Raw genomic sequence first — 16,571 nt, forward strand, 5'->3', positions numbered from 1 at the left:
AGAGTCCGGGGAGGGTCCGGTGTGAGTCTGCTCTCGGCGGGGCTGGGGCATCTCCGGGGCGGGCTGGCGGGTCGGTCGCCGCGGTGGAGGGGTCGCCCCGCCAGGCTCGGGCCCAGCGTCCTGCTCGGCTCCCGTTTGGCGGAGCTTGGGCCGAGTTTCTTCCAGCTCCGCTCCAGTCTCGCCGTATAAAGCACATCGGTGCGTGGCCGCAGTGGCAGCCTCGGGCTGGGCGTGTTTGGCAGCCTGCGTGTAAGTCTTCAAGCAATACAGAGTAGATTTTCTCTGAAATGTTGATTTTAAAAACAAAGTACTCCCACAGTGGAAGAGACAAGCAGAGAAAACACACCTGAACCTGTGTGATCCTGAATCACTGGATTTCAGGGCTGCTTCTTTTTTCGAAACACAAGAAGGGTAGGAACGTGGCTGGAAAGTGTGGAAACTCACTTGGAACTGCTAGTCTTGTGGTAACTTTTCTTTACGGAAGAACTGATGGTCCTAGAGCTATTTTTCACAAATACTTGTATGCTTCAGTCTTTCAAGATGTTACAGTTCTTGCTTGCGCTTCAACACTTGTTAACTACATGGCAATTTTGGCAGAGAAGATGGTATTCAGAATTTTGTTGAATATGCCTTCTTCACTGCTCAATCACTTTGCTGTTCAAAATATAACACAATACAACTAAAATACTATGTTCTTATAATTAATATAATTATAACTAGAATTATATAATTAGAAATTATATAATTATATAAATTATAGATATAATTAGAAATGATATAATTATAATTAGAATTCACTTGTGTGAATTCTAATATAATTCACACAAGTCAGGCAAGGAACATCATGGTAGGAAGTTAAATAATTAAACTTTATGAGGAGGGTCAGCTTTAAATCTTTTGTTTTAAGGAAAAGTATATTTTAAGGAAAGTGAGAGATTAATAAGGCAGTGAGAAAATTCTCTATCACAAAAGCCTCTATCAAAGGCAAAACATTTAATGTAAACTCTGACAGTGAAATGTGTAAAAAGGTGCTTGTTTTGTACTTTGATATGGAAGCAGATAAACGTATTCATCAGATGACTTTGGATGTTGGACTTGCTGGTACCCAGTACTTTGGATCATGTAACATACGGGCTGCTAAATAGCTCTTGATCTAAATCTAGAGTGTAAAGGGTTAATGCAGTTATCTGTCATGCTTTTCTTAGACTCTGTAGTACACTTGTTCTGTTCTCTTACTTAAAAATGGGATCTTTGACATTCTTAGTTCTTTACACTTGTGCTGACCTGCTAGCTAAACGGTATACTAGCCTAACTACACAATTTTACAGCTTGTGGGAATGTTGGTTTTGCTTCACCTCAACAAGCATAAAGAGTTCAAGCTGACAGATATAATATCTGGAACAACTTGTGAATGTTGTTAATGCAACATGTAAAATACATGTAGTATGTTCCACACATACTTCAGAGATTTTTTTTTTTTGTCTATTGCTAGTTCAAGAAATGCAGTCTCTCCAAAATAGTATAACAATGTGATTTGCATCCCTACCATAATTTTCTCAGCAGTGTTGAATGCCCTTTCTTTCTATAGTGACATGTTTGGGAAATTTTTTATCTTATTTGTCACCTCCCGCCCACCCCGCTTTGGGTTTTTGTATTTAAACAAGATTCCTCTGCTATGACATAGTCGTCCTCTGCTCTTCACTCTCTAACAAGTTTACTTCATCTCATGAATCCTATTTGAATGCTATGGGCCGTATCTGTGCTCTAGAGCAATTTTGTGACAATTTGCAAAGCTAGACAATCTGTATAATATGGAATGGAATTTGTTCTGTGATGATGCTCAGGCACTGAAAATGTTACACTTTTGTCAGTGCATTGTTCATTGAGCTGTTACATTTTGCTTTTTGGCAGAACTAGCTGAAAATTTGTGTAGCCATGTTCTCAAAGTTAGCTTTGTTGGTACTTGCTTGTGGGTTGAGGCACCATACTCCACTGCATGTGAGGTTTTTTTTTTTTTTTTATTTTAGAGTCTTCAGAGCCCAATTTTAATACTTGTAATAGTTGTAATCATCTTGCTCTTCTTTTTAGGAACTTATCTTTTCTTCACATGCTAAGCTCTCCTGTGGAGAAGCTATTCTCAGGTGCTCTTGTATAATGGAATATAAATATTTAAAGAGTATCTGTTGTCTCTGCTATGGAAGAAATCTGACCTGTTTCTGACATTGAATGATGGCAGATCCACACAAAGGCATCCTTGAATACAGCAGCTTCATAAGATCAGGAGGAGTTCTTGATTCCTACCTGTATAAATTATCTAAACCATCATAGTTTGTTAGGGACAAAATACGTTTGTTAGGGATAGTTCCTCAATTTTTTTTTCCACTTTTATTGGTCTAAATTGGGAAGATGACAACTTTGGAAAGTTACCGTATTTAATTATTCTGTTTTCTGCATCATTTGAAATTACCTTAGTTTGAGGTTAGTTATCATTTAAAATATGAAAGGAATTTGTTTGGTTTTGTTTTGTTTTTGGTTTTAAGTGAATTTTGAGAAACAAGCTTTAGGAAACTTGCTGTGGTAATTAAAAGTGTCACTACTCTCAGTCAATCTGCTCATGGAGGCAAGTTAGCAGTAGGGAATATCTGTCTACATCTCAGCTGCTCTGATATGAATCCAGTCATTTTTTTAGCTTAAGCTGCTGATCAAAATGTGAGCTAAGATGATATGAGCCTATGAGCTGAGGGGATAGTGCACATTCCTTCTGCAAGGGTTGTGATAATCTCTGGAAAAGAGATTGGTATGTCATTAACCACCATCCCCTGTCCCATGACACGTGCACGGATATTATTCCCCTATTCCATAGCCTCCACCCCCCCACACTGCTTCCCTGAATAAGAACAGTTGATGACTTGGGCTCCATCTCTGGAGGTGGTCACTCAGGGCAGGGAAGTGGCATGTTGGACTTTTGGGTGCCAAGACCCACTTGGGTTGAGTCACTGGCCCACTTGCCCGGTTCCTCATGAGACTCATCCTCCTTTGGTTCAAGTGGTTCCTGTAACATACAGCTCAAATCATGGATTATTTTCCCCCACGTTTAAATCTCCTTGAGGTATGCGCTGGATTTCCCCATCCTTCCACATTACCTACCAAGTGCACTTGAGCAAACGTAAACCCACAAATGGCTTTGCATTTTCCCAAGAGAAGAGCAACCTACACAGCCTTTTCCAGCCACTAACAAGTGCTGGACTCTAATATGCAGTAAAGTAAGCAAGCTCAGTGACCAGCACAGGAGCCTGCCAATTAACAACTATAATGTGCTCAGCTCAAAGCTGTCATTATCTTTAGCCCCACATTCAGCACTGAGAAGGACTGTGGTGGGTTGACCCTGCCCAACAGCTAAACACGCTCCCAGTGACTTGCTTACTTCCCTCTCCCACAGGATGAGGAGAAGATAGCAGGAAGATGAGAAGACTCATGGATAGAGATAATGGCAGTTTAATGGGGAAAGCAAAAGCTGCATGCTCAAGCAGAGCAAAAAGAAGAATTTATCACTACTGCCCATCACTGGACAGATGTTCAGCCACTTCCTGGAAAGCAGGGCCTCAGCACACTTAACGGCTGCTTGGGAAGACAAATGCAATAACCATGAACATTCCCCCTTCCTCCTCTTTTCCCTGAGCTATTTTTTGCTGAGCATGACATCATACGGTATGGAATATGCCTCCTGTCAGTTGGGGCCGGCTGTCCTGGCTGTGTCCCCTCCCGACCTCTTGCCCACCCCAGCCTACTGGCTGGGGGGAGAGCAGGGCAGGGCAGAGTAAGAAAGAGAGAAAGCCTCAATGCTGTGCAAGCACTGTCCAGTAACAGCCAAAATATTCGTGTGTTATCAGCAGTGTTGTAGCCAAAAATACACAGCTCAGCACTGCACAGGCTGCTGTGAAGAAAATAGCGGCCAGACTCTGTACAGCATCCTACCAGGGAGGTTGTGGATTTGAACTTATCAAGTAAAATTGCCAAAACCTTGCTGGTGAAAGGCCTTTGCCTGGATAACTACTGTTGTTCACAGTAGGATTATTGTAGCTGAATAACTATGGGAGTTTTAAAGCTTATGCATCTTTGTGTACTTTACTGCATGGTTTGTATAATCTTTACTGTTTCACAGCTAAGTGTGCATGCAAAGAAATAAACATGCACATGATCACATAGTTATTCTCCATTGTTTGTTCCACCGTGCAACATCAGAAAGAGGAATATTCTCTGGTTGGTTCTCCTGCTTGAACAGTAGAAAGTGGGATTGTAAAATGATGGAAGTCCTTGATACTTCTATTTAATTTAGTGACAATTACTAGATATTAAGTTGCCATTTCCTCAGAGTGCTCTCTACGGAACCCAGTTTCCTTGTTGTGGGATCTTTTTGTGTAAAAGAAATTGACAGTTAAATGAATATACTTAACAGGTAGGACATTCTTTGTTTGCTTTTAATGTCTTATCCTCTTATGTTCTTACGAGACTTACTCATGCTTGAAATTGGTCCTTATTTTCTGTCAATCAGCAGAGCAGTGGGATGTGTTAGCGAGGCAAGCACTGGAATTTCATAGTTTGGTTGTCTTACTGCTCTAACTTGCAGGTTTCCTTATATGCAGTGGTCTTGCATTATTATTTTGTATGAATACTGTGTTGTTGCTGCCCAGATATGTAAAATTGGGGCAGATGAAGTGTGAGAGGATGGAAAAGTGAAAGGCATAATGAGACTGTCATGGGATTGACTGAATATGACACACTCTGAATAGTCAGGCTGCTACTAGGGAACTGGCTTGCCTTGGTTATACAGAGGGGCTAACTGTGCATTTTTGGTTTATTTTTTTCCCCTTGCTGCCAGTGACAAGACAACATCTGGGCCTCTGCAGTCTCTCTCCCAGTCTTCTTGGGTTGTTCTGGCCTGTCCACGTTGCTTCTGTGGCTTTCGTGGCTCTGGATGGCTAGTGAAGAGGCATGTTCAGTCTAATGGCCAATTGCTGCAGCTGGTTAAAACGGTGGCAGGAACCTGTCAGGTAAACATGTGAAAGTATTTTACATTTCTGTACTGACCTTCCCAAACTGTATTTCATGTTCTCTCACCTATGTTTTACTTTATTTGCTCTATAACATTCTTTTATATTTTTTAATTCCAACACAAAATCTGTCTTTTTTTTTTTCTCCAAGAGAGAATCAATACATCTTCTGAACTTAAAAATAAAATGTTAATCATCTCTAATTCAGTTACCTTGTTTCTGACTCCAGGAAAGTATGAAGTTCAAAATACTGTCCTTTGCATACTGTTTCCTCAAGTTGAGCATTATGGGGTGATGCTAGAATGTTTATGTAAAGTTTATTTGGGTTTTGTCTTATTGATTTAGTTTCTGCATTTTGAGATTCTGAACTGGAATGTGTTAAAACACTTTGTTGTCAAGAGTAGACTGTAGCCCCAGTGTGTAGCCCCAGTGTTAATACTACTTTTCTTACTATTATCTAAGTATCTTAATACTGCATTTTCTAGGTAGCCTGGTGATCCATTCTCGCTTATGGAATTCTACTGTTCTCATTTGTTTCTGTTACTTTTACTTTGACATCCTGCATCCTTTTCCCTCCGATTAGCAGAGATGCACAGATAGTGCATAGTTTATTTCAAACTATTTACAAATTATGGGGAAGAGAAATAAAGGGTACACCACACTTATTTATACTTCACAGTCATGTAGGAGGATTTGCTCTTTTCTTCAGTGCTACATAGTTTAGGTTTTACAGAAGGTGCTTCTGTTCAGAGAACTATGTTGGATTGAATAGCTTTCTGACACCACCAATGTATTATAGACAATTGTGAGTTTATAAATGTTCGTGGCTGTTCTGATTTTAGCTTACTGTTAAAGTATAATTTACTATGATCCTACTGTTCATTTTTAGGTTCTTTTCTCAGAGCTTTTTGGCTCTTCTGAAAGAACTTGCATAAATTATACTTCATGTATGATGCTATTATAGTTTTAAGACTGGAAATAGTGATGTTTTTAGTATTCCTTCACGTAAAGGGGCATAAAATTGAGCAAATTCCTTTGACTCTTCTCAGTCTTTGTGAATAGAAGGAACAATTGAGGTATACACATAGATATGGTTTTCCTATTGCTTTGCTTAAAATCCTATCCTGGTATAAATCCTAACCTGTATACCAGTTTGCTAATATATTGTACATACTCAACACCACTGGTTTGTACATTTGCAGTCTAGATTGCTCCTGCTTGAAACAAAGGCATGATGAGTACCAGTGCCACTTATTTACAGCATCTGATGTTGTGTACACAAGTGTTGTATGCTGTATAGTGTTGTTCAGATGCCCTGGTTGAGACAGAAATAAATTTCTAGTATCAGTACAACTCTGAGGCAGAGAGACGGTAAAAATACAGGGGAATGGAAATGAAATTACAGAAATTGTTAAAGAGACAAGGACCACACCAAAAAAAGGATAAAATTTACAGTACCGTGAAATTAAATTTCAGCAGGCAAATACAAGGTGAAAGCAAAGTCAGTCTCATGTGAAACTTACAGCACAATATTAGACTTCTCATTTCATACCTTGTTCTGCTGTTCTGTCTAATCAGATGGTTTGACATACCGAACACCAGATACACAATTGTAACAATGCGTGCTACTTGGTATTTTGATACCTATTCTTTGTACTACTTTGTGGTAAATTTGCTATGCCTGTATTAAAAAAACCTAGTAAAATAAGTGATGTCTAGCTAGAGGAAAAAAAGATTTGAAATATCTTTTTTTTTTTTTTCTCCTTATGGAGGAAGGTGACACTAATAATGGTGGGTCTTGATAATGCTGGTAAAACTGCTACAGTCCGAGGAATTCAAGGAGGTAAGCAATTAATTTGCTTATTGTCTAAATGCAGCATTGAAAGATAGAGTATAATTACTAATTTTCCATAATTTTAATCTAAAAATATTACTTCATCCCTTAATTTATCTCTCCCTACCATATTGTTGAAAGAAAATTTTGGTGATTGTACCACCAAAAATGGTACAAGTATGGTTGCCAAAATGAGCATGTCACAGGCCCTATTATGCGAAGACCTGCAGATGAGAGAAAAATTAAGGGGTCTTACATTTGAAACATAAAGATCCTGCTTTTTGATTTCTGGCAAGTCATGGTAGGGTAACTTAAGTAGGTGCTCCCAGCCATGTGCTTTATGCTCAGGAGAAGTAGCAGAGCAAGCTCTGCATTTGCTCATTGGCCACGGCACTTAACATCATGTTGAGCTAACTTAGACCAAATTGGTTGTAGTTCAACAAAGTTGCTACCATTCTGCTATATATTTTTCAAAGGTAATAGTGTGGTGTGAGAGGCAAGGTAGATAGTGTGGAGAGGGCTGCCTCTTAAGACATTGCACCATGGAGCATTAGAGCTCTTAGTCCACTGAGACAGAAAAAATTAGTCCACAGAGGTGTTTAATTATCTTGGAAACACTAAGACCGAATGTGCAGAGTACCTTGGTGCTTATGTGCCTTGAGTTGACCACCGTATTGTTAACTGTGCAAAATGCTAAATTGCAACAAAATCTGTTCTGGGTTCTTGTTTAAATTTCATGAGCATCATAGCATATTTTTGGACTAGAGGAAGGTTTTTTCAGTAGTTGAATAAATAGCTGAAGGAACATTGTAACTACAAGCAAGCCGTCTCTCTCCATCAGTTGCTTTAAGTGAAAGAAAGTGTAGGACAAAAACTCTGAAGGCTGTAGACCACATTCTAGTTAATAATTACTTTGAATTAATGCAATGATACAAAATATTCTGGTTAATGATGTGTTTCACATCTTAGTATACATTAGAGAAATCAATGGACCTGATTTTTTTTTTTTTTTCTTGTGTGCATGTGCTGAAGTTGCTTTCAGGTGACCATCCAGTAACGTGCATACATCAGTAAACTTTATATAAAAATCAGTGTTGTAAGTAAATAATGAGGAAAAGGTTCAAAAGAAGGAAATTGCATGGGTATGTGTATAACATAACAGATGGATCTAGTGATACATATTTTGTAATCATTATTTATCACCAGAAAAGCACTAGCAATTTTCTATGCCCTTACTTCAGTAAGAGACCACTTGATTTTGGAGGGTACTTTGCACCATCCAGTGACACATGCAAGCAGGATACAATTTGAGATAAAACTTGTGCTTATGAAAACAAAAATTCTCTATGTTGTTTTTTTCTTCCCCTTGTGGGATTGTTTTTCTAAATAACTTTCATCTTGTGTAATAACAAGCGAGTACTTAGTGGTGTTTTGGCAGACTTTGGAGGCTCCACCTTGACTTTCTGTTTACGTGTGTTATGTAAGTTCACGGTCTTGCTAAAGTGTGAATAAAGTTATGAATATTCTCTCATTTACATGCCTGAATCTTTGCCCTGAAAACATGAGTGCTTTGTTATTTAGCCTTGCATTCTGTTTCAAAATCAACTTTAATGCCTTTGTCAGCTAAATGTGACAGTTATTTCTAAAAGTCCTTTTTTTCTGGGAAATAATGGGATAAAGATGGCTATTTCTAAAGGGAAACTCCAGGAAAAGATAGTTCTGACTTCTGTGGCTGTTTCCCAGGGCTTGAATAGAGCTTGCCTTAGAAAGCAATTGTATTTTTCCTTAACAGAGCTTCCAGAGATTAGAACCTTCAGTTAGTCTTCAGGGTTGATAAAACCAGTATTTTTGGCTGTGCAGCAGTCATACAGCCTGTAGGAGGAGACTGCAGTTACAATTGCTGGGTTTTAGCAGAAACCAAATATATTTCAGTTCTTAGGACCCTTAAACCTAGGCAAATCAGCATGGTCACCAAAGTCATATTTGCCAAAAAGGATCTGCAGCTTATATGGCAGACCCTGTTTTTACATTGAAGGCTGTTTATTATTGGAGAGCTCACTGTACAATAGGACCAGATGTTTCAGCAATATCCCCTTACGTTCAGCACCATCAATAAGTTTCACGCTTAACCAACCCTCATGTTCACATTGTTCTCTCTTGTAAGAGCACATACTTACGGCTCACAGTGCAAAAAGTTCTTCAAAATAAAGTCTACTGAGTTTTGAAGCTGTAGTTTTTCACAAATGAGGGTCCCGAACCCTTCTCTTGCTGGAGTCTTGGCTTACACTGTTCTGGCCGAGAGGTCTGTTCTGAATCTCCATCTCAGCTGTGTGTGAAGCATTCTCTCAAAAAAGAATGCGGTAGCAGAATGCTGGTGGTGATTTAGCTTCTGCCCTGCTCTTCAGAGCTCAGTGCTTTTGACCATGCCTTCATTTCTTCCTCTCAACAAGCTGAATTTTACATCTGTTTCTCTCGCCTTGTGCTACCAAGCTACATAAAACAGTTGCAGAGATCCAATTAACTCACCGCTCCAGAAGCAGCTTAGTGTGAGGCAAGTACAGGCTTTCTTTGCCCTCTGGAAAGGGAGACAGCAAGCAAAAGTATTAAATATAAAGCTGTACTTTTTTAGTGCATTGCATGGCGAACTAAAAAACAGAAAATAAAAATAAACAAACAAAGGCCAAATCCTGATCTTGAATAAAGGGAATCAAGTAGTTCACATCTCAGAAGAACATGGTTTCAGTCACTTCACCTCAGGCCTTGGTTTGAACTTTTGAAGATGTTGTGGCAACCATGAGGGATAACGAACAAATTCGGCAGAGCACAAGGCTTCCCAGGTCATAATGCATTATGTTTTGTTTCTTTTCCTTCTCAAACTTGGATTAATACCATGCAAATGTTGTATAACTGTTCAGATGGGAGCATTGGTGGTGAGGGGGAAAGTAAAAACTGCAGTACAGCAAAAAGTTCAGTTAACACCACTGCAATCTAACTGTGGCATTAAATACTAAAAATTGCATTTTTGACTCTTCTCCCTGTCCCTCCCTGCCCCCCTCTCCCTGGTGCTCCTGTCTAAATTAATGTAAAGTAACTGGTTGAGAGACTAGTGTGTTAATTTGAAATTACCTGAGGAGAGGGAAAATCTTAATGTAAAAAATATGAGGTTAGGAATATGGTGTCACTTAACAGGGAGGGTTTGCTCCATGTTTTTAAATATGATTTTTGCTACAGAAATCACATGTAAAATCCTCTTTAAATAAATAAGGACGCTTTTACTGAAAGCTTTCTTCTTTGAACTGTGACAGAGTCTCCTGAAGATGTGGCTCCAACAGTTGGGTTTTCCAAGATTGACCTTAAACAGGGACGCTTTGAAGTCACCATCTTTGATTTAGGAGGTGGAAAACGAATTCGAAATATCTGGAGGAATTACTATGCTGAGTCCTATGGTGTAATATTTGTTGTGGATTCCAGTGACATTGCAAGAATGGAAGAAACAAAACAAGCCATGATAGAAGTTTTAAACAGCCCTAAGATATCAGGAAAACCCGTGTTAGTGTAAGTAATGTTAATAAATGTTCTCCTAATAATCTGAAATTTTGTAAATTTTGACCTTCAATACACCTTCTAAAGAAGTATTTATGTATAGTATAAACATAAGTATACTAATATTATATAAATAATATAATATAAACAAAGTACACTACTACTGTAACTTTAGCACTAAGCAATATTACAATTGGTTTTACATTATTTCTGAAGTATTTATTTATGCCAATCTTGGTATCATACTAGTGAACAAAGCCTTCTCTTTCTTTATTTCTTTCTTCCCTCCCTTCTTCTTTCCCTCTTGAGTTGTACATGGTGATATACTGAATCCATTCACTGCATCTGACATTAGATCTTATTTAGTCCTTCTCAGGGATATTTCTTTCTCTTCTCTTTCATTAGCAGTGGAAAAATAATAAGGTTGGGGTTTTTTTTAGCTCTTTAAAATTCTAGTATTACTCAAAATGGTATGATAGGTTAAAGGCTTTGCAAGTTTGGCATGGCAACATGGTATAAAAATATTGTTACTATTTAGGCCTACATCAATTACTTAAATTGTAAGTGGTTGATTATATTCTGCAATACCAGTAATCTCTCAGCAATAAATGTCTTGTTCACTTAACACACGGTGGTGCTGCTGATACATAGTGAGCAAAATCTCATTAAAGAAGGCTTACTTTAATAGTATTTGGCATGTGCTTTTGTTTCAGTGCATGTGTTTTAATAAAAAAAAAAGTTAAAGTTTCAAAAGGTCTAGAGACATTCTTTCACAGAACAGAAGAGATTCATTAACTTCTCTGCTTAAAAACTAGGTTTTGTAAAATATTAGAAATAACATATTTTATTAAGTTGAGCCACACAAAAGGTCTTTGAGGACAAATGTCCTTTTGAAGTTACAAAATAAACTATGAAAGTTTAAAATGGTTTATCAGGACAGTATCTTTATGTCTGGTGGGCATAAGACCTCCATAATGCAGTAATTACACAACATTTCTGTGATATCATAAAGAATCTGTAAAGCTAAGAGGAGAGGCCTCTTACTTTTAAGAAGTAGTGATGCTCTGGTGGTTTGAGGGTGAAACTGGCTAATCTAAGTGGAGTGTAGTTCAGCAAGCTAATAGTGTATATGTTGAAAAATAGATTAGATTTTAACTTCTGTTGCTATCTGAATGTTATTAGTACAGGGAAGGCAATAAAACCAACTTAAGGCAGCTAGTTTAACTCAAATCTGTTCTGAAAATGCAGCTGCGACAGTTGACAACTGTGCAGTGTTTCTAAATAACTACAACTTTAGGGGTTTTTCCATAGAAATCTCTGTGCCCTAATCTGGTAATATAGTTTATTTGGCTGGCTGGCTGTATGTGCAGAGAGCCCACTCACTTCCCTGGGACTTGATCCTACTTTTTGATCCATGTCAGTAGCTAATGAGAAGGCAGAGTGTATTAACTGAGTCTAATGCTGACTAAACTAAGTTTCTTGATGTTATTGCCTTCTAATTGATTGAGCCTCAAGCCTATGAACAGAATTTGCTCTTGCAGTGTCCCAATTCTGAAGGGATCCAGTAGTTCTTTGTTTTATGCTCCCTATACAAGCCTGCATCTTGAGTTATGAATTCCTTGTTGTATAGTCTTCGTTTTCTGTTTGGTGTCTGTGTTCATGGCATAGCTATGCCATTCTTGGCATGTTCAAATCATGTAAACCCTAGAATTTGTTCTAGTACTTGAAGCACTTCTTATATTGTGAAGCCTGCAAGTGGTGAAACAGGAAGGCTTGGTCAGTAAGCACTAGTGTTTACGGTATGGAAATTGAGTACTTAGCAAATGAGATTAAACCAGTTCCATCCACGTTCCCTTCCCTGAAGATGCTTTTGGTTGGAGATGCAAATCCCTGTCACTCGTACTTGCCAAATAAGAGTTCTGTGGCATAATTTTTTTCCCCTTAAGTCCCTAAAACTGAAAAATGAAAATGTATCAAGAGCAGAATAAAACAAACAGTGGATTTCCAAATTTGTGGTGAGAGTTAGCCTTTTTTAATATTTCCCTCTTCTAAGGACGTTCAGCTTTAGTTTTGTGTGTGTGGTTTTTTTGTTAGTTTGGTTTTGTTGTTTTTTTTTTAAATAATGAGGTACTTGGTATCCATGTAGCAATAAGTTCCTTAATATCTTGCTAAGTTTCTAATTAATGCATTTTAGTCTATGCATGTATGTGTGAAGGTCAGTATTTACTGTAAACAATACAGTCACCTCCGAGTATTACATCCAGGAAAGTTGAACTTTAAGTAACTCCCTTCTCTCCCATGCTCTTGCAGTGCAGAGCACAATCTATTTCTCTTTTCACAGAATACTGTTATAATTTCATGCCAGAGGAGAGAGATTCCTTCTCTGTGATTTCCACGCTCCGCAAGTGCGTCTCTGGTCTGGACTACTGCTTTGTTCTTCCAGCACTTGAAATAAACAAGGAGAAGCAGAAAAACAAGTGTAATTTGTTTACTCTCTGCTGTCTGTAGGTGCACAGATTTCTCTACTATGTTATTTGTATGCTTAAATACAAAGCGCTTATTCATTAATGTTTTATTAATTACCAATTATCATCTTAAAAACTAATAAAAGAAACTAGACTCTAAAGGAATGAAAAGGAGTGAGCTAGAATTTCAAAGTGTGTGTGTGTGCTGAAGAATGATGAAAGAGGTATCGGTGACTTGATCAGAATGAAACAATTAAAATCTTTATACTGGATATTCATGTTTCTTTTTAAGCATAGTTTGAACCAATGTACCAAAATTTCAACAGTCAGCACTGAATTTTAGTCTGATGTTATTTACCCTAACTTGTGCTATATGAGGTATCTTGTACAATGAAGTATATGTAAGTATGCTGTAAGATTGGATGCAAGTCCATTCTGGATTTTGAAGGCAGCGGCAGAAGTTGCTGTCTATGCAGTATCAGGTGTATCATTGTGTGTACCTGATAGTAATGAAAGTAGACAAATCAAACTTTTTTCTTTTTTTTTTTTTTCCATTTTGAACAGCACAGTAATTATGTGGTTTGTCTACACTGAGATTTAGTCATTCACTCCCTCCCCTCTCTCCCCTTTTTTTTGTTGTTCTTTGGGTCCTGTCACCACAATGAGCCATTCTGTGTAGGTGGTAGCTGATTTACTTGTTCCTTCTTTGAGAGAAACAGTTGCGTGTCCTCCCTCTTCCTGAGAAGACATGACTGTATAACACTGTAGTTTGGTCAGGTAGTAAGGGCGTAGACCATACCAACTTCAGCTCCTACTGATCAGGACAGGTCTCCAACACTGCATCAGCAGGTCTTGAACACTATATGCCCTCATGCTGTGTCCCAAAACTTTAAGCATATGATATCAGCATGAACAATTCTTTCATGAGATGCATTGCACTGATCATTAGCTTGGACATGTTGAATTAAAAATAAAATAATTTTATATATGTAAGTCCTAAGGCCAGAGGGATGTCACATGCAGCCCACAAGAGACTGGGGTCAAGTGCTGTAGTGTGGATGTGACCAGCGCTCTCCAGAAGTGGATCTCCAAAAGCTCTTCACTCTGAACAGCGTACATGGGTGCCAGTCCACACCACTTTATCCAGGGGCCAGAGCTTGCTCTCTGGTACTGTCCACAAAGACAGTGTAGTTATAATTTATCACCCAGGTGAGCAACTAAGTTAATGTGTGTATTTGGAAAAAGAGGGGGAGGAGAAGTGGGGGACCGATTTTGGATATGTTGTCCAGGTAGGACTGTGATGCGCGCAGTAAAAGTATTTTAATCATAATGTATAGGGAGGTGTGCAAATGAGGGCCTCAGTTCTTTCATGAAGTATGTGGGAAATTATATCCACAACAAATACTTTAAAATCTTTCCAGTAGAAGAGCAGATCCTTGAAAAATATATGTGTTTTATTCTGGCAAAAGTAACTTTTTTCCTTAAAGTTAAAAATCTGGTTTTTTTTAAATGCTAGCTTTTCCCAGTAAATATACTATTTCTGTTATTTCTTTGAATAACAGAACATTTCCCCAGAATATTTTTCCTATTTTGTTTTACATCTGCCAAAACAAGCAGCAGTCCTTTCTGAAAAGCACGGGTAATTGATGTCAATTTATGTCACTGCATGTCTTAGATGTCTTTTGTTCGTAATCAACTTCGTACTGTAAGTAGTGCTAGCAAGATACCGCCGTGAATTATCAAGGGTAGATGGGTCTCATTTCACAATGAAGAACAGGATCCATTACTCTAAAGAGTTTGAGATGCCGTCTTCATTACAGAGCAAAGTAGAGTTGGAGTCACTGGCCCACTCTTCCTTTTGCCATCTTTTCTTCCATCCCAATCTATTGTATTATGGTATGCCCTAATCTGATAGTACACCTATGCATGTGGCAACTCTCCTTTTTGCCAGGGGTAAGAAGATACACTGCTGACAGAAGAAAAGTAAAGGGGAAGACAACTCTTACTCCTCATCCTCCCTGATAAAGGCATGGATAGCAAGCCTGGGCACTGTTCAGGGAGAAGTGGAGGCCCAACAGCCAGGAAAGAGAATAGGCTGAATTGTGCAATATGGACAGAAGATTGGTACAAGACACTCTATTACAGTAATATGGGAATACAAGAGTTCTGATATTATTCAGTGTGATACTTATTCAAATTGAATTGGTACTGTGGCATCTTATTATCTATCACCACCCATGGAAGTATCACAGTATCATTTTAAGAGAGTTTTCCTAAAGTGCTGATGGTATTGGCTGTTATTGACTCTTAGTACAAATTACTTGAAGATGTTAAACTTTATATTTGGCATTTTTTTTACTGTTCAGTTTTACTGCTTAATTTATGTTTGCTTTGCTTATGTAGGCCTCAATTAACACTCAAGTGCTTAAGTAGTTAATCACTTATGTATGGGGTAATTGAGTTGTAGAAAGTAAGAGTTCTTGAAGTTCTTACGTTCATGGGTCAATTCTTCTGTCAGCATCCTCAAGACTTATATAGGTATGCAAGTTTAAATTTTCTTCCCTTAGAATTTTTTTTTCCTTCCTTTTATCAGAAAAGAACACTTAGACTTCATATTATGTAGGCAAATACTGGTTTTGTTTGGGGTTATTTTTGTGTTTGGTTTTTTGTTTTGTTTTTATTTACTTTGACATGAAACACATACAAAAGGAAATACAAGTCCATGTGCTATGGCTGATATTTTCATACCAGAGAAATTGCTGGGCAGGTATTTTTTTTAGTAGAAAGCTACCTTCTACCTGTTATTTTGGTGATGAGGGATTATAGCTATTAATATTTCACATTTCTTATTAGAACACTAGCAGCTCTGTGTTAATTTGTTTGCTCTTCTGCATAACTATGTAACTAAAAAAAAATTGGAAAGTTATTTTAATGATTACTGCAAAATTTCTGCTGTTAGTCATTTTGAATGCTCAATATCAAATTCTCATGATGTCAATGTAAGTTGTAGTTAATACTAATTACTTTCAGTTAATAGCACCTTGTATTAAGAAAAAGCTTTCCACAAGTTTTTCAGTCTTTCTGGTTTTCTCTCAGTTCTTCTGCAGCATGTTATGCATGTTTATGTTTTGCCATTTTCTAACCAATATACAGCTGAAAACTATTTGAATTATTTACTTGTGTATGGATAGGCAGCGGCCTTCCTGAGTATTAGTGAAACTCAAGTATTCTTCCAGGATTTAAAGTACAGCTCTTGTTTAATGAGGCCATATTGACTTCAAAGAAACATATCCGTTGTTTGAAGAGGAAGGGCTAGCCCAGGAACACATTTCTCTCTCAGATAAAGATGCCTGTGTGAACACTCCTGCATGGGGAATGCTGTGTAAACAGGTGGTTTTTGTTGTATTTTTGTTTTCTCTTCTGTCAATGCTGGCTGCAATAATCCTTCACCAAAGTACTGTAATGCCTTTCTTTTTAACGGCCCAGGAGAGAAGGAAAGGGCTATCTGTGATGTACCCTTGTTTTTTTCCTAAAAGTAAAAAGAGGAAAAGAAGGTGGGGTGGTGTTTCTATGTAGTGCATATTTCTGTGTGTATTATATATGTTTATATACATACATATATATATATATATATATATATGAAAGAGCATGTTGGCCATAGCAACTTTTTTCTCTGTA

The 16,571-nt window shown here is 37.9% G+C and overlaps 1 protein-coding gene across 5 annotated transcripts in view; it reads left to right on the forward strand.

The window, feature by feature from the left end:
• Nucleotides 1-16,571, forward strand: part of ARL13B (ARF like GTPase 13B) — a 50,550-nt gene that overhangs the window by 649 nt on the left and 33,330 nt on the right. For 3 of the 5 annotated variants that reach the window (XM_075515474.1, XM_075515458.1, XM_075515450.1), the window contains exons 2-4: nt 4,880-5,051; nt 6,824-6,894; nt 10,191-10,440. In XM_075515474.1, coding sequence (XP_075371589.1) covers nt 4,993-5,051; nt 6,824-6,894; nt 10,191-10,440 — 380 coding nt within the window. In that variant the 5' untranslated portion in view covers nt 4,880-4,992. Of the gene's footprint in view, nt 1-4,879; nt 5,052-6,823; nt 6,895-10,190; nt 10,441-16,571 lie in introns of those variants that run through there. The other 2 variants (XM_075515465.1, XM_075515484.1) reach the window with 2 other exon arrangements.

This window comes from Mycteria americana, chromosome 1 (assembly GCF_035582795.1).
Source record: "Mycteria americana isolate JAX WOST 10 ecotype Jacksonville Zoo and Gardens chromosome 1, USCA_MyAme_1.0, whole genome shotgun sequence".
Lineage (NCBI taxonomy): Eukaryota > Metazoa > Chordata > Aves > Ciconiiformes > Ciconiidae > Mycteria > Mycteria americana.